General features: G+C 45.8%; 1 protein-coding gene across 2 annotated transcripts; it reads right to left on the bottom strand.

Annotated features, from left to right (window-relative positions):
• Positions 1 to 5,904: 5,904 nt before the first annotated feature.
• On the bottom strand, positions 5,905 to 14,445 carry LOC139265296 (uncharacterized). Of its 2 annotated transcripts, XR_011593520.1 has the most exons (5): positions 14,274 to 14,445; positions 10,793 to 10,890; positions 10,069 to 10,242; positions 8,797 to 9,503; positions 5,905 to 8,737 (listed from the first exon to the last, which is right to left on the bottom strand). XR_011593520.1 is itself a non-coding variant. In XM_070882257.1 (4 exons), the coding sequence occupies exons 1-4, from the start codon at positions 14,359 to 14,361 to the stop codon at positions 9,036 to 9,038; spliced, it is 828 nt and encodes a 275-aa protein (XP_070738358.1). In that variant the 5' UTR covers positions 14,362 to 14,445; the 3' UTR covers positions 5,905 to 9,035. The 2 variants fall into 2 exon arrangements, 1 of the variants encoding a protein (XP_070738358.1); XM_070882257.1 differs by having other exon boundaries at positions 5,905 to 9,503.
• Positions 14,446 to 18,289: the final 3,844 nt, after the last annotated feature.

The raw sequence follows: 18,289 nt of genomic DNA, 5'->3' as shown, positions 1-18,289 counted from the left end.
TCAGGCCACGTAACGGCCAGGAGAAGTGGGCGTAGAGAACTCGGTTGGCCGAAAGGATTGTGAGATCAGAAACTGTGGAAAATCTTAAATCATCCAGAATAGGTGCCGGAGCAAGTTAAAACACCACAAAAGGCACACCAGCCTATGTCATGCTCCAGAATTGTGGTCAGTCTTCAATTGACCAAAGAAACAAAAACCAGTAAAGTGGACTAAGGGTGAAAACAGGCCATTTCCACCCGATGGTTCATTTAATTTAGAGAGAACAACGTGTCTAGAGGAATGTCTTATAAACAGAGATCCAGGTAAAAAAAAAAGGAAAGTAATAGAAAAGGCCTGGGTTCCGATTCTTCAAGTCCATGTAAAATTAACAGAGGAAGTAAATCAAATGTAAAAAAAAAAAGAGAACCTGATAGTGACTTATGGATTCAAAAAAAAAATGAAGCTAGCAAAAGAAAAAGCTTTATTGAATGGAGAGAGACTTTTGAATGTCTTGACTTTGAATGAGAGTGCGTGAATGTCTTGTCTTTGAATGAGAGTGCTTCTGTCTTTTTTCCTTGTGTCTGGAAACCTGTTTGGAAAAGTTGTGGAGCTGCCTGTTTGTTTTAGCTCCACCCATTTTTTCAAACAAAGTGAAGTTTTTTAACCCTTCATAGTGTTGTCCTGTATGTGGGAAGTTTAAGACATTTTAAGTTAGAAGCGCAGGTGTGGATTTATTCGGATGAGAGGTTACGGAGCTAGGAAATGCACAAAGGATAGGTTTGTTGAGACATGGTGGTTAAAAGTTGTAATGCCTTTTTTTTTTAAAAAGCCTTTGTGGGTCTCTCGAGGTGCAGGCTGGGGGAGTACACTCTCATTGTCCTTGGTGTAAATTCTTGGTACAAAAGCTTCTAGCTCAGTAAGAGGATTTTTTTTGATAAAGAGTGACAGTACAATAGTTGAATTGGGATTTTGAGATATTTCAGGTGATCTCTTGATCAACATTTTGGGTGTATTGGAAAAATCTTGGGTTTGGAAGCCTTTTAATAAAATTAGAAAACAAGTACTTTACATTCTGTGATCTGTGAATCACCATAAGCATAAATGAGAAGTCCGTGTAACACACAGATTTGTCCAGTTCAGAAGCCCACACAAATGGAGGTTTGTCCATGACCTACGAGCTGTGAATGAATCTACTATATTCTCACAATGCTTAAAGGATGTGGAATGAAGTATCCCGGAATGCTTTCCAGAACCTTAAACAGTCCCTCACTTCAGCACCCGCCTTGGGATTACCAGATTACACTAAGCTATTCAACTTATTTGTGCATCACAAGTCGGGTTTTGCACAATCTGTTTTGACTCAGTTACATGGGGACAGGCAGCGACCGGTAGCGTATTTCAGTACCCAACTAGACCCAGTGGGACGCGGACTACCAGGATGTCTTCCTTCGTTGGCAGCAGCTTATTATGCTATGCAACAGGCTCAGACAATAATTCTAAATCATCAGACCATTTTGTATATCCCACACTCTGTCGAGATTTTACTTACTAAATGTGCCACCCAACACCTAACCTCCGCAAGAACCACTAAATACGAGGTCGAACTGTTATCAAATCCGAACCTTGTCATCAAAAGATGTACTACCTTAAATCCAGCCACTCTACTCCCCACGGAAGACGGCGAACCCCATTCATGTGAAATGGTAACCGAATTAGTGACTAAACCATGTATCAATCTAACAGATGTACCAATGTGTAACCCTGATCTAATGTACTATGTTGACGGATCAGCCCTACGAAATGATAGGGGCCAACCTAGAGCAGCTTATGCAATTGTAACTCAGTTTAATGTTGTCGAAACAGCCTCTCTTCCAGACTCCTTTTCAGCCCAACAAGCCGAATTGTTTGCGTTAACTCGAGCCTGTATTCTGGCTGAAGGACACACAGTTAATATCTACACTGACTCCAGGTATGCTTTTGGGGTATCACATGACTATGGACAAATTTGGAAGATTCGCGGGTATCTGACTTCTTCAGGAACCCCTATCAAAAATGCAGAACAAGTGGAAAATCTCCTGCGAGCCATTCAATGCCCCTTAAAACTTGCCATTATCAAATGCCAAGCACATACAGGCCAGTCGAATGAGGTGGCACTTGGGAATGCCAGATAATGCAGCTAAGTCAGCAGCTCTGTCGAAAGGGGGGATGCAGGTGTCATTGTTCCCACTAAGGAAAAATAATTGCTCAGATCCGCCACCCACTATTAATGACGTGCTGTCCTTTCAGACACAGGCCAGTACGGAGGAGGTGGTGACCTGGACGAAGGATCAATGTTATAAAAATCCAGAAGGAATATGGGTTCACCATGACGGCCGCGTGGTGGCCCCTAGATCCTTACTTCCATGGATTGCCCGATGTGTTCATACATTCACACATGCAGGCAAAGGGGGATTGGCAGATTATATTTTGGCAACTTGGTATGCACCAGGTATTTCGGCAATTGCAAAACAAATCTGTGAAAATTGTGTTACCTGTCAGACAATGAATCCGGGTAAGACGGAAAAAGTAGAATCTGCCTCCCACCCAAATCCAGTCGGGCCTTTTGTACATTTACAAATGGATTTTATTGAATTACCTATGTGTATGGGATTCAAGTATGTATTAGTTATTGTAGATGTGTTCTCTAGATGGATTGAAGCCTTTCCATGTAAAAAGGCCGATGCCACTACTGTTGCTAAATGTTTGTTAAAAGAAATTGTACCGCGCTTCGGAATTCCTGCTAAGCTTTCTAGTGATAACGGGTCACATTTCACGGGAACTGTTATAAGAGAAATGTGTAAAGCTTTACAGATTAATCAACGTTTTCATTGCAGTTATCATCCACAATCAGCTGGACTTGTTGAAAGATATAATGGAATGCTTAAAAATAAGCTGGCAAAACTATGCAATGACACTGGACTGAAATGGACAGAACTGCTGCCCTTAGCTTTGATGGTAATGCGATCTGCAACCAACAGAACAACAGGCCTGTCACCGCATGTGATAGTTATGGGACGTCCCCAACGACTACCTTTTACAGCACCATTTACTGCAAAACAGATGGACATCCACAAAATGGAGGAAAATATGTTGAATTATTGTATTGCACTAACCAAATGTATTTCCAGCTTTCATTCACAGGTAAAGGAAGCCCAAGTCAAGCCAGCGGAAGGGAAGTGTCATAACCTGGAGCCAGGGGAATTCGTTTACATCAAGATTTTTAAAAGGAAAAGCAGTCTACAGCCAAGATTCGAAGGACCATACCAGGTCCTGCTGGCGACCAATACTGCAATCAAGGTAAAGGAAAGACCAACATGGATCCACGCATCCCATTGCAAACGGGCACCCGACCAGGAGGAAGGGACGAAGGAATCAGAGGAACAGAAAAAGGAAGACTGAATAAGGAACTGTATGGACTATGTGGACTGATGGTGCTGGGCTTGACAGGGTTTTACTTCACATTATTGATTACACCAGGGGTACAGACCCGCCACCGAAGGGAATTGCACGTAAACGTATTTATGGCACTGAGTCATAGGTATGCTCAAGTAAGAAACTTGTCGAGTTGTTGGATATGTTCCCATGTACCTGTCCACTCCAGGGGGGGTATTCCCCTGAGATCTGTCCCCTTTAACGAATCAGAAATGGTAGAATGGTTGACAGTGCAAAACAGGACAAAACTAACTAAGGGGCCAGAAACGAAGGAGCAAACAGAATGGAGGTCGGCAGGGTATAAACTTACAGCCTTCCAGGGATGGTACCAGCCCAATTATGATAATAACCATCAGCCTCCCTTCCTAAGCATTACTCCCAGAATAAGAAATCCTGAGGGTATAATATGCCTAGTGAGTAATGAGACAAAAGGACCAGAAATGGGACGCAGCAAGTGTTCCCAAATGATTAAATGGCAAGCCACAACTAATCCCACTGAGAGAAAGATAGCAACCGTTGGCTGGACAACGGTCCATAACAAAGCCCCAGGTGAAGGGTGGGAAGGTGAGACCACTCGAGTAGGGACAGTGCGAAAGGACCAGGAGCTGACGTCCTATAATTGCACCTACTTTATTTGTGGCCATAAAGCCTACCCATGGTTACCAGCCAACTGGACAGGGTCCTGTTACTTAGGATATGTGGTACCCCTTATCACATCTGTCATATATCCCCTTTTTCTGCTTCATCTTACGCTCTATCACTTTCGTCATCTAGGGAGCTCTGGCTTTGGTTGCCCTACCTTTCCCCCTCATGGGATTTTACCACAACTGTCCCCGAAACATCTCTTTATGACAGTCCATTGTTCGATTATAGTTTTGCCTGCCATTCTTTGATTTCCTATTTACCCAGGGCAGGTTCGTTCCCACTGAAATTGGCCCTCCTCCAATTATGTATTTTTACTCTAGATTGCTCCCTGTCCTTTTCCATAGCTAATCCAACCTCATAATACAATGATCACTGTTCCCTAAATGTTCCCCTACTGACACTTGCTCCACCTGACCCACCTGATTCCCCAGAACCAGATCCAGCAATCTCTCCTTCCTCGTTGGGCTGGAAATGTACTGATCAAGGAAGTTCTCCTGAACACACTTCAGAAATCCTTCCCCCTCTCTACTCTTTACACTATTACTATCTCAGTCTATATTAGGATAATTGAAGTCCCCCATTATCACTATTATATAATTCTTGCACATCTCTGTAATTTCCTTGAAAATGTATTCCTTTTTATCTTTCCCCCTTGTTGGTGGCCTATAAAATACACCTATTGCATGATGGCACCTCTATTGTTTCTTAACTCTAACCAAATCGACTCTTTCCTTGACCCTGCCAGGACATCCTCCTCTCTTCAGCACTGTAATATTTTCATAAATCAATACTGCCACGCCACCTCTTTTCTTTCCTTCCCAATTGTTCCTGAACAACTTGGGACCGAAATTGCCTCTTCCCCTGTTACCACCGGAAATCGGCGACCAAGCTGCGGAGTGCAATAGCCGCCGATTTTTTGTGTAATGGCCGCCATTTATCAAAATTCTGCTCCTGTGGTATTCCGGAAGTGACCTGCTTCCTCCACTACAGCTCCGCTGCTGGGGAGCCATCCTAAGTGTGTCATCAGAGTGTGCACCGCTGATGTTCTCCCCCCACGATGGCGAAATTCCGCTGAGAAAATCTTCCTCCCGCTGGGTGGTGCCAATAGCTGCTTTTCTAAGGCGGTCCAGTGAGGCTGTGGCCTTCAAAAATGGCGGTGCGGCTCCCATTAAAGGGGAGGATGCACTGCCACTGCTGCCAGATTTTTTTTTGTCAGCCGACTGGCATGTCGGGCTGACAATTATGCCCCCAACAGGCAGCCTGGCACCCCCTCTTCAGTGCAAGGCCGCTGGCCCGGCCGAAATCCTCCCTTGTGGCCCAGTGGACCAAACTTTAAAAATCACGAAGCCTTTCCCCATTTAAGTGAAGGGGAGAGCCGTGGGGACGCGGCGCCATGATGACATCATCAGTGCCACGCTGACGACTGACAGCGGCAGACACTACACCCTGCCCCAATTTCCGCACCTCTAGTGTCCGCACTTGTAACGTGTTCACCACCGCATATCCACCCCCGTTATGACCGACTTCCAGACCGACGGGAAAAAAAAGCCAAAGAGCGGAATCTCGCTCAAGAGCCCACCTCATCCACCGCGGCAGTGAAAACAGAAGCGGCGTGCATGCTCTCTGTTCCCAGCGGGGGGCAATTTCGGCCCCCTTATACCCAGGAATATTTTGTACCCAATCCTGCCCGTTTTTGAGCCCGATAATAATGATGCAGCACTGATAAAAGTTACCGTTTAATTGAGACACCTCAAAGACTTGTCCACAAAGACTCAAAGCAACACTTTCTATGATATTGCACAATGTTTATTTCATTGATTATAAGCATAAGGTTGATAGTAATATTGTTGATATGATCAATAGCTGCATAAATGACAGAATCAAATTCCTTAATATACAACATCAATCTAAGTTAATATAAATGATTGAGGGAGATGTTCACACACCTTGGTGACAACTGATAATTGCTCAATCTGCTCATTCAACACAATGGTATCAGTGTCTCTCAGTAACAGTTAAAACCAAGCTCCGATGGTGTTAATGTGTTAGTCCCTTTAAGGTGCTTTTCCATTTACCTGTACAATTGTTCCCATCTAGGTAGAGCAGCCTTCATGTGCCACTCTCCCTATTTTATGCATTTCAGTTGGGTGCTGGACTCTGGGCCTCGTTGTATAATGCAGATACCCAATTGCTTTCTAGTAAAGTATTTCCTGTTAAAAGTATAGGGCTAGAATTTCCCTGGGATCAGCCAATTAATGCCCAGTTACCACCCGTTTTGGACAAAAATATAAATTGTCGCCCTGTACCGCCTGTTTCACCTCCCGATTATCGCCGGCGGTAATTGCAGCCTACGATTATCGCCGGCGGTAATTTCAGCCTACGATTATCGCCGGCGGTAATTTCAGCCTACGATTATCGCCGGCGGTAATTTCAGCCTACGATTATCGCCGGCGGTAATTTCAGCCTACGATTATCTCCGGCGTTGCAGCAACACTGAAGCGACAGCACAGTCCTCCACCCACCTCTGCAGTTTGAAGCTGTCCAGTGCTGTCTCAGTCTTCTCTGCGCATGTGCAGGGTCACCCTTGACCCCGAAATTGTGGGAGAATGGCCGCACATGCGCAGAGAAGCTTTTCCGGGCGTTTTGTACAGTGGTTCTGCTTGCCTTTAGTAAGACAAGCAGATCGCCGAGTATTGGGCCACCGCCGCCGCTCCGCTATCGGAACGCTGTACCACCGCCGACATTGAAGAGCAGAAAACCGCGGGAGCGCACACCAGCGGTATTCCGGCGGTTCAAAAGATGGAACCACCGGAATACCGCTAAGGATCCGGCGCCAGCGATCTTTGGTAAATTTCTAGCCCATAGGGTTTTAAATATATATTTTGTTACACTGGTTTAACCTGCTTATTTGTAATTTAAATAATTGATATAATTTTTCAGCGGGTTTGAAGCCCCTTGGATTTACCAAGTCAGGCTGTGGTCTCTGCACGCGCAGCTTGATTTAATTTTCACTCCTCACAATATACAACTGTGACAAAATGTGAGCATATTAGTCAGAAAAGAACAATAGGCCGCCACTCTCTTTCTGCTTTTTCCTGTCAGTCTGTGTCTTTCTGAGAAATTTGGTACTTCTGTTTTCCACTGGAGTTGATATTTGCACAATTTTCCAAATCTAAGTGTCTGTCTCTCTATTTTAACGTTACTCCTAGCCCAGTCTTAACCCAATGGCACATTTGTAGGTCCACAGTCCACAATTCTATCAGTTAGAGTAGTTACACTCTGGAGGGAGAGCAGTGTAGCCTCTGCTGTTGGTTAACCAGAGTACTATAAAAGTGCCTTTACAAAGTCATTGGAACAACTTTCATTCTGTTTCTCTTAATATAATTATTCAATCTGATCTTATTGTTCAGATATATTCAGGCACAGGAACGAGGAGAACGATGAGTGCTGCCAAGATATCATGTGGCCTCAATAGCAGACGCCTTAGACCAAAGCTGGACATGAGATGCTGATGGTCGGTATCAAAATTAAGACCTTAGTCTTGCATGCACAATTTAAAAGCGAATCTCACAAGTTCCTACATATTTTGAATTTAGAAGCACAAAGATCAACATAAATACGTTAAGCTACTGCAATTCAAATAATCATCTTAGGCAATCATAATCAAACATTCTTCATAGTAGCACAGAATATTTCATCAAACATATATGAAAATGGCACTGAAATTAATTTAGTTACAAAATTAATATTTACATCATTAAAGTCTTTTTACTTTGATGCCTGGAAATATTACAGGGTTATGTAATGCTGATAAATGAGGCTCAAGGGTTCAAGTGTTATCTGGTTGTTGGGACAAGGGAGGGAATCTAGCCTTAAAGAGTAAGCTCAATAATTGCTAACTAATGCTTGGTCTTGCAGTAACTAAAATGAATACAACATATAAGACGTCAGAGGCCAAGGAATGTGCTGTGATACAGCAATATATCAAAGCATTCCGACAGCATAAAACATTGTGAGGGCAAACTTTGACCACATTATCTTCATCGGAACATCAAGATGTGTTAGTACTATCAGATTTAGATATATGCAAATTAATGGGAATTAAACTTTACTTATGGTCAATGTACCTCCAAGGTACACACCAACTAGCCCACAATGACAAAAAGTTTGAACATTCTTGTGCTAGGAATTTCATGAGAAGGTGATTGTCTCTCCCTCTTCCCCACCCCGAGTTCTATGTGCACATGTTCCCCCCCAAGCTCCTGTTTTATGATTTGGAACTCAATGAATGGCAGTGGTAGGGACCAATGCTCCCTCTAAAATTGTTTGTTGTGCAGTCCCTTTAACGCTGTGCGGCCGCGCATGCGCAGGATCTTTTCCAGCGGCAGCAGCTGGTGCGCGACCTGCGCGCGACCTCCTGACTGCTGAATGGCCTGTGCGAGACCTCCTGACTGGTGCGCGACCTGCGCGCGACCTCCTGACTGCTGAATGGCCTGTGCGAGACCTCCTGACTGGTGCGCGACCTGCGCGCGACCTCCTGACTGGTGCGCGGCTGTGCGAGACCTCCTGACTGGTGCGCGGCCTGCGCGCGACCTCCTGACTGCTGAATGGCCTGTGCGAGACCTCCTGACTGGTGCGCGACCTGCGCGCGACCTCCTGACTGGTGCGCGGCTGTGCGAGACCTCCTGACTGGTGCGCGACCTGCGCGCGATCTCCTGACTGCTGAATGGCCTGTGCGAGACCTCCTGACTGGTGCGCGACCTGCGCGCGACCTCCTGACTGGTGCGCGCTGTGCGCTCACGCTCCTTACGGGGAACTTGGTGGGAACACATCCACATTCTACCACTCTGGTGCAGGATGTTTGTGCCAATTTACCGCACCGCTGGGTTGCAGTCATCCAAGCTGGTTTCACTTTATTGTGAGCATCATACATAATGCATCTAGGGATAACTGTTTCGATTCCAGGTTGAAATTGAAGTTTGCCTTGGTGCAATCGCTTTGGCACAGAGATCAAACCACGAGTCTGGTCTGTTTGCCTGGCATGTAGCCGTCAACTCAAGACAGGCAAAGCAAAATTCAATATGACACCTACAGCATATAATATTTTTACACCCAGTTTGGTTGTGTTCAAGCAGTTTGCCACAAGTAGGGCATGCCCGAATAGAAGGGCAGTTTCTCACTACAGTTTGTGGGAGGTTAATTAATGGACAGCTGCGTAGTGTGTCTAATTCTATGTTGGTGCATCCTTCGTTGTCACATCGGTCAGAACGTGGGCCAGGTCCCTTCCATGGTTTCATGCACTGCCAGCAGAACTCAGAAACACTCCCTTTTTCAGCAGTGCAGATAATGCAGTGAACACTCAGGTTAGTCAGGTCTGTGCGTTCAACAAATGTTCCACATCCTGGACACTATTGACAAGAAGTAAAGAAAAGCACTTAGTCAAGTAAATAATTACACAGCGATAACCCCAGGCCAAAATAGTGAAATACTGGTGTGCCAATCTATTGCACCACACAGTCAAACTTGCTTAGTTCTCAATGAAGATTGACACTGTCTTCCATTTCTGGGTATTTGCTTTTATATGAGCACTAGGCTAGACCATAAGCTCTCTCCCACCACAACCAATCAAGTGTAGCACCTAGAATTGGTTCAAAAGTTAAAAATGCATAATATTGAAATAATTTAAACCACCCTTTGTTTTGCACTGGCACAGAACATTTATTGGAATTTCTAACTGATGACTGACATTTCTAGACTTTACTTAAGAGCTGCTGCGTTAGCATTTTTCAAACATCAGACTTGATTGACTTTGTGTCATCTGCTTTCGATAAATTGTTGTTTCTGCAATTGTGTGAAATCACTTCGTCAATCAGAAAATAATCCAAAACCTTTACTTAAGGCCTGTATGTAATCTGCAACCACATTTTCAATTGCACAGCTATCTTGTGCTGTGATTTCTATTGTGAAACTTACTGATATGTATTCACAGTACTCAGCCGCAGCCAGCACAGCAACAGTTTCCTCAAAATATCGCTGCTCCTCAGCGGTCAGTGCTGCCAGTTTGCGAACTTCATGATAGGGCCATTCCTGTCCACATTTCTCCGTAGTTCCCTCCTTCAGCGCCGGGCAAAAGAACTTATACTGACCCTGCAGTTGCAAAGTTAAATTAAAATTAGGTCATAAATCTTCAATTGAGTGACTGATGGAAGTGGCAGAAGGGACTCCATCACTCAGTGTGCATCAAATGGGTAAATTATGGTTAAATATTGGAAAAGAAGCTGCATGTTTTCATTTGACATTGTTGATGGTAGAAAACTTATAGTAGCGAAAAAAAAATTCCAAATTTAAAATAGTGGCTGCAGGCTGCAGTTGGTGATGGACAATAAATGCTGGCATTGCTCGCATGTACATATACTCAGAATGAACTTTTAAAAAGGTTATGCATTTCAGAGCATCTGCAACTTGGCCTGTTTTCCAGGCAGCTTGTGGCCTGGCAACCGCTTGGAAGGGTCACTGACACAAAGGGAGGAGGATGAGTCAGTTAGGGAACAGATTCTCTTGACAAAATCTAAATTAAAAAAATATTTAAAAAGCAGTACTGCAGGGGGATGACAATATGTTTCATTCATATTTTTACACAGATATATAGTTCCTTTAAATTTACTAGGCTGCATTAAAAAAAATCAAAAATGCTTACCTGATCTAGGAGACTGCGACACCAACCAGTCAGTGTGTTTGGATCTACTGCATGTTTGCAGGACATCTCGGCTCGCAAAATATTGGGTTCATCATCTCCTGAAATAACAAGTAGCACAGTCACTTTTCAAAGAGTGCTTAGGAAAGGGCCAACTGCCAAATTGCTAGTATGTAAAGTGCAGGTCAGAAAACAGACTCCTCGACCAACAGGGACTCTTATATTTGATGGAAATCTTGACTTGAAGATAGGCATGAGAACCAAACATCAAATGGTACTTATCTACTAAACTTTGTTTGTGCTATTGCTCCTATCCAATTTTAAAATGGCTTCCAAACTTCTAAAATAGCTGCGAATATTCTCAAAGAAAATGCACAATTGAAGGAATTTTTCCACCAATGTTCAATGAATGGGTTCTGGAGTTTAGAAGAATGAGAGGTGATCTCATTGAAACATACAAGATTCTGAAGGGGATTGACAGGGTAGATGCTGAGAGGTTGTTTCCCCTGGCTGGAGTTTCGCGAACTCGGGGACACAGTCTCAGGATAAGGGGTAGGCCATTTAAGACAGAGGTGAGGAGGAATTTCTTCACTCAGGGGGTTGTGAATCTGTGGAATTTTCTGGCCCAGAGGCTGTAGATGCTGAGTCTCTGGGGCCGAAATTGCATCCCTCCTTAAGATCCATTACCATCTCTAAGAGGGTTTCCATGCCGCGTGTGCTGCTGCCTGTCGGACATGCGCGACCCCACACTGCCCGGCGGTGACCCCTTTCCGACCCCCGCAGGAAAATGCCCCGTGGGAAATTGCCCCACGGCAGCGGAGTGACCGCCGGTCGGTGCCACTGACAGCTTTCCCCTGTGGGAAGCTGTGTGTGCCTGGGCGTTGCGTCCGCCCTTAAAGTGGAGGGCGTGCTGCCGGTGCTTCCATTTTATTTTAATTGTCGGCCGACTGCGAGGTTGGTCCGACAATGGTGGCCACGGGTTCGGCCGGGCCGCCAACAGGCAGCCGGCACCCACTCTTGGGTACTAGGCCTCTGGCCCGGTCGAAACCCTCACTGCTGGCCCAGTGGGCCTAACTAAACTAACAGCAGAGTTCGCAGCGGCCCACCCCTTTAACTGAAGGGGACTGACTGAAAATACAAAACAAAGGTGAAAATCTTTGCAAAATCTGCCCCTTGGATTGAGACGGAGAAAAATCTTAAAGATCGGTAATGCGCCTACTCTTAGTCCGGGGGCAATTTTGGCCCCTCTGAGTATATTCAAGGCTGAGATAGATAGATTTTTGGAGTCTAGGGGAATCAGGGATATGGAGATCGGGCGGGAAAGTGGAGTTGAGGTCGATGATCAGCCATGATCTTATTGAATGGCGGGACAGGCTCGGGGGGCCATATAGCCTACTCCCACTCCTATTTCTTATGTTCTCATGATTGCCATTTTTTGCAGCATGTTGTACAGGTTGCCTGGCTGATAGCCCTTCAGTTAGGAGGGGGGTGGAATAAAGGGACTGTATTAGTGTTGTCAACCCTCCAGGATTGTCCTGGAGTCTCCAAGAATTAAAGATGAATCTCTTAGGCATTGCTGTGAGCAACCCAGTAGAAAAATCATAGGGGCACTGAAAAATGTTGTGTTTATTTTGACTTTCTTTGAACACATTTGTTTATCAGATATAAAAATATTAGCGATGGGAATAAAGGCTGTTTGACCGGCCAGTTAGAGGTCATGTGATGAAACCTCCAGGCTTATATCCAATCATTGTTGGAAACTCTGGAATGAATGGCTATTGGCATTGAGAAAAAAAGTTATTATTAATGTGGGTCAGACTAATGACACATTCTTCAAAATCAGTATGGATTACATTTTTTGCTGTGGAGTAAAACTTGACATTAAGGTGTCAAAATTGGCCCCCGCTGGAAACGGGGCGCTGCACCCCATTTCTAGTGTTTTCACCGCCGCGGTGGATTCGGTGCCCTCGAGTGAAATTTCGCTCTTTGGCTTTTTTTTCGGTGGACCGGAAGTCGGTCATAATGGGGGTGGATATGCGGCGGTGAGCACACGAGAGGGGCAGAGGTTGGGAGGGGGGTGCAGAGTGGCCGTCACTGTCAGCCATCACGGTGTTGACTTAAAGGGGAGATCCTGAGCAATTTTTAAAGTTCGGTCCACTGGGCCACCAAGGTGGGGTGCCAGGCTGCCTGTTGTTGGCCCCGCTGAACCCGTGGGCATAATTGTCAGTCCAACATGGCAGCCGGCTGACAAAACAAAAAAACATGGCGGCAGCAGCAGCAGTGCATCCTCCCCTTTAATGGAAGGGGCACCGCCATTTTAGAAGGCCACAGGTTCACTGCACCGCCTAAAAAAAGCAGCTTTTGGCACCACCCAGTGGGAGAAAGATTTTTTCGGTGGAATTTCGCTGTTGGGGAGAGGAACATTGGCGGTGTGCACTCTGATGACGCACTTAGGATGGATCGGCAGCAGTGGAGCAGTAGGAGGGGAGCAGGTCACCGCTGGGGTACCACCAGAGGAATGTTAAAAATGGTGGCCATTGCATGAAAAAACGGCAGCCATTGCACTCTGCAGCGTGGCTGCCGATTTCTGACAGTAACAGGCCTTAAGGGAAGGGGCAATTTCGGCCCCGAACTTTTTAAAGGAAATAATAAAACAATGTTTAATCTATGGTGCGAGGTTTTATTTTTTATCTGGTAACTGGAGTTGTGAAACTGAAAGTGTGAATGTACGATTGCCATCACCATTGTGCAATGTAGACTTTCATATTTGTTACTTTATTTTCCAAGTGGGGTTGTTACTTTTCTCACTGCAGTAGAATCTCGCAAAAATTGACAATTGTGGCTTCCAAAATTCAGAATCCTTTGTTGGAATTTTATTATAATTCCTTCAAAATGTTAATTTATTAGTCACCACAGACATTTTAATTAGTACACTTCTAATTTCCTCAGATTGAAATATGAGAGAGGAACAAAGAAAATAAAGCTGTCACAAATTGTCTGTGTTTAGTTTGTAATCTTGAATCAACATTAGCAAAGGCTCTGCACAGTTCAATTCAACTCTGCACAGCTATTTTAGACTTCTCTGTACACTCCTGGGAGTGAGACCTTGTCTGTACCATAATTATGCTAGCATTTGAAATTTGTGGATGTCAATAAAAAATGTTTAAATCTTGCATGTACAAGACAAAGCATTGAATAGTTTAAATACTTTACTAGTTTCTCCCCAGTATATTTGAGTATATCAGTACAGTCGTACACGGTACACAGGAAGTCGGCTAATGTTCAGATAAAGCCAGGCCACACCCTGAAAGCACAACAAGGTCTACCCAAACCAAAAATCTTATAACAGCAATTTTAAAAAGCACATATCATGTTAGTCCATGACTGTATATCTTGCAGGTAAAAGCTGGTGACTTTAGCAGTAAATTCTGTTGTAAAAGCAACAATACTCTACACAATATAATATATATATATTTGCATTTACCTGTGATTTCATCCTTCCTTTTCACAAATTTCAGAGTACGATCGTCTGGATCATAACGTTTCTCTGTTTGTTCTTGTTCGGTTGACATCTTGCAAGCTGCAAAGTGTAACTTTTGTGCTGAAACACTGAGTATAAATCTGACTGGAAAGTCCCTTCAACAGTCCCGGAAAATAACAACCTTCTCTGCCAATCAAATGACATTGCACAATGCAGCTACAAGCCTATTTTGCAGATGATAAGCCAGTCTAGGATATAAGTCACACAGTCTTTTTATATACGCTGTTCCCTTGTGTTAATTAAATTGCTGTCGACCAAAAGTAACAAATTATTTTCAGCACAGTAACTGTTACAGCCATTTCTGAACACTGAAGCTCAGGGACATCTTTTGACCTTTTTATATTCATTCTTGGAATGTGGGTGGTCATTTACACCAATAAACGCCTGACCAACAGGTTCATGTTCCCCTGTAAAAAATATATTTCAATTGATCTCTCATGCAAAGGTTTAAGAGCATCTATGCCACAATCGTTATGTGGTGTTTCCAGTCACAGCGGAGTCACAGGGAGGGAGGCAGGGCGGGGGGCAGGGGGACGGAGGGGGGGGAGAAAGAGCGAGTGGGGGGAGAGAGAGGTAGTGGGGGAAAGAGAGAGAGGTGGAGATAGAGGGAGTATGGTAGAGAGAAGGAGGGATCAGAAGGAGGGGGGAGGGGGGAGAGGGAGTGGGAGGGGGAGGAGGGAGGGGGAGAGGGAGGAGGGAGGGAGAATGGAGAGGGAGAGCGAGGTGAGAGAGGGAGGGAGGGTGTACAGAAGGAGGGAGGCAGGGAGAGAGGGGGTGGAGAGGGGGGGAGGGAGAGGGAGGGAGGGAAGGGGAAGGGAAAGAGAGGGAGGAAGGGTGAGAGAGAGGGAGAGGAGGAGGGAGGGAGTGAGAGAGGGGGAGGGAGAAAGCGAGTGAGGGGAAGGAGAGAGGGAGGGAGGGGAAGCATGAGAGAGAAGGAGGGAGGGAGGGGGGGCAGAGTATGAGGGGAGAGAGAGGGAGGGGGAGGGAGAGAGGGAGAGGGGGAGAGAGAGGGGGAGAGGGGGCAGACAGGGGAGGGGAGGAGAGAGGAGGAGAGTGGTAGAGAGAGGAGAGAGTACTGAGGTATGATCTTGGCTCTGCTTTATTAAGGCTCAAAGTGACTAATACACAAAATGGCTGGCCTTTTATACTTGGGTTGTAAACAGTGCATGCAGCCCAATGGCCTCCAATGGTGATGCCATCTAGTGGCTAGTGATCCCAAAAGTACATACATGACAATATCCCCCTCTGAGATATTAACACAGTCTTTTACAAATTGAGACGGTCTGGTGTTTTACGCTCCCAGGTTGACCGTCTCAGTTCAACTCCAGCCTTGGGTGAGTGTTCAGAGTCTGTTGTGACTGGTGGCTGGGTAGCTGACCTGGTGGGAGTGGCAATGGCCATGTCAGGGATTAAAGTCCATTTTCATTGAACATGTCAGTGATTGAAAGTCCCGATTCACTGATGACCACTGAGTCCTCTGATGACTGGGGGTAGGTTGGTTGGTCATCGATTGTCTCTTCCTCCGACTGTTCCGGTTCGTCTGTGCCCGATTCACTGATGACCACTGAGTCCTCTGATGACTGGGGGTAGGTTGGTTGGTCATCGATTGTCTCTTCCTCCGACTGTTCCGGTTCGTCTGTGTGCCACAGCTTTGTCTGATCCATATGTTTCCTGCATGTCCGTGGGCCTGATGCCGTCAGCAGCAATTTTCCTCCCCAGGAATTCGACCTCTGGTACCATGAAGACGTACAGCGAGCGTTTCAGTCTGAATCCCACATTGTCCAGACGATGTAGAGCCTCTTCCAGGTTGTTCAGATGTTCCACGGAGTCATGACCTGCGATCAGGATGTCATCTTGGAACACGATGGTTCTGGGAACAGACTTCAGTAGACTCTCCATGTTCCTCTGAAATATTGCTGCAGCCGAGCGAATTCCAAAAGGCCACCTGTGATAAATAAACAGTTCTTTATGCGTGTTAATGCACGTAATTCTCTTCGACACCTCGACCAGGTCCTGTGTCATGCAGGCCGATGTCAAGTCCAGTTTGGTGAACGACTTCCCCCCGGCTAGTGGTGCAAACAAGTCATCAGCCTTCGGTAACGGGCACTGATCCTGTTTTGAAACCCTGTTGATCATAGCCTTGTAGTCTCCACAGATTCTGACTGTGTCATCACTTTTCAGCACAGGAACAATGGGGCTGGCCCATTCATTAAATTCAACCGGTGATATGATCCCTTCACGCTGGAGTCTGTCCAGTTCGATTTCGACCTTCTCCCTCATCATATACGGAACTGCCCGAGCTTTATGATGGACGGGTCTTGTATCCGAGTCCACATGGATCTGTACCTTGGCTCCCGTGAAGTTGCCTGGTTCGAACAGCAAGGGGAACTTGCTCAATACTTGGGCACATGTATCTTCCTCCAACGACAACACCTTGATGTCGTTCTAGTCGCATTTGAGTTTTTTCAAGCCAATTCCTGCCGAACAGCGTTGGACCATTGCTAGGACAATCCATAGCGGTAACTCGTGAACCGCACTGTCATAAGACACTTTAGTTGTGGCACTGCCAATCACCGTTATGAGTTCTTTGGTGTACGTGCGCAACTTGGCATTGACTGGACTCAGCCTGGGCCTCATAGCCTTAGTATCCCACAGCTTGTCGAATGCCCTCTGGCTTATTATCGATTGACTCGCCCCAGTGTCCAGTTCCAGCGATACCGGCACCCCATTAAATTTCACGTTGATCATTATCGGTTTTCTCTTAGTTAGGAACGAGTACAGTCCATACATTTCCTCCTCTGGTATCTCGGATTGCGTATCCGGATCCGCGCTAGTCTGACCATCATCCTCCACGTGGTGTGTTGCAGTACGTTTGCTCATTTGCAGACACTTGCACTGGAGATGCCCCACTCTCAGACAGCCTTTGCAACTATATTGCTTAAATCGGCACTGCTGGTGCCAGTGATTTCCCCCACAACGCCAACACGGAGAAATCAGATGCATTCCCGCTGGCAGACTTTGGGTAGCCACAGGTTTCGCGTACTCAGTCGGGTAGGCCCTGCCATGTGCCGCTCTGCCGAACGCCGAATCAATCATATTTACAATACTTACCGAGTTTTGATTTTTCACTGATATCTGCTTTAGACTTCTATCCGTCATCATGCATGACTGACCGATCGTGATGGCCCTGTTCAAGTCCAACGTCTCCACCGCAAGTAGTTTACACAGGATCACCTTGTGGTTGATGCTGATTACAAAGGAGTCCTGCAGCATGTCTGCCAACACAGCCCCGAACTTACACGGTCCCACTAGACGTCTCAGGTCGGCAACGAATTCCGCCGCATTCTGGCCCTCTGAGCGAACGTGCGTGTAAAATCTGTATCTCGAGTTGATGATGCCTTCGTTTGGCTTAAGCTGGTCCTGTACCAATGTACACAATTCTTCATACGTCTTGACTGTTGGACGCACAGGCAGGAGTAGATTCTTTACCACACCATAAATTTTTGGACCGCAAACCGTGAGGAACACCGCCCGGCGCCGATCTGCTTTGCCAACCTCCTCCATTTTGTTGGCCTCGAAGAACAAGCTCAAAGTCTGCCCAATCTTCTCTTTCCACAAATCACTCCAACAATCTAATTGTGCTCATTTTTGCATGCAAAGGTTCTCGTTGCCTCGTCGCCAAATGCAATAACTGTTAGACTGAGTACTGTTTAACTCCAAGAAATATAGCCTTGGCTCTGCTTTATTAAGGCCCAAAGTGACTAATATACAAAATGGCTGGCCTTTTATACTTGGGCTGCACACACGTGGGTGCAGCCCAATGGCCTCCAACAGTGATGCCATCTAGTGGCTAGTGATCCAAAAAGTACATACATGACAGAGAGGGTGGAGGAGAGAGGGGTGAGGGAGGGAGGGATGGGGAGAGAGGGAAGGTGGAGTTAGGGGTTTGGAGGGAGGGT

This window comes from Pristiophorus japonicus, chromosome 6, assembly GCF_044704955.1.
Source record: "Pristiophorus japonicus isolate sPriJap1 chromosome 6, sPriJap1.hap1, whole genome shotgun sequence".
NCBI lineage: Eukaryota > Metazoa > Chordata > Chondrichthyes > Pristiophoridae > Pristiophorus > Pristiophorus japonicus.
The sequence above is the reverse complement of the archived record's forward strand: the minus strand, read 5'-3'. Positions and strand labels throughout refer to the sequence as shown.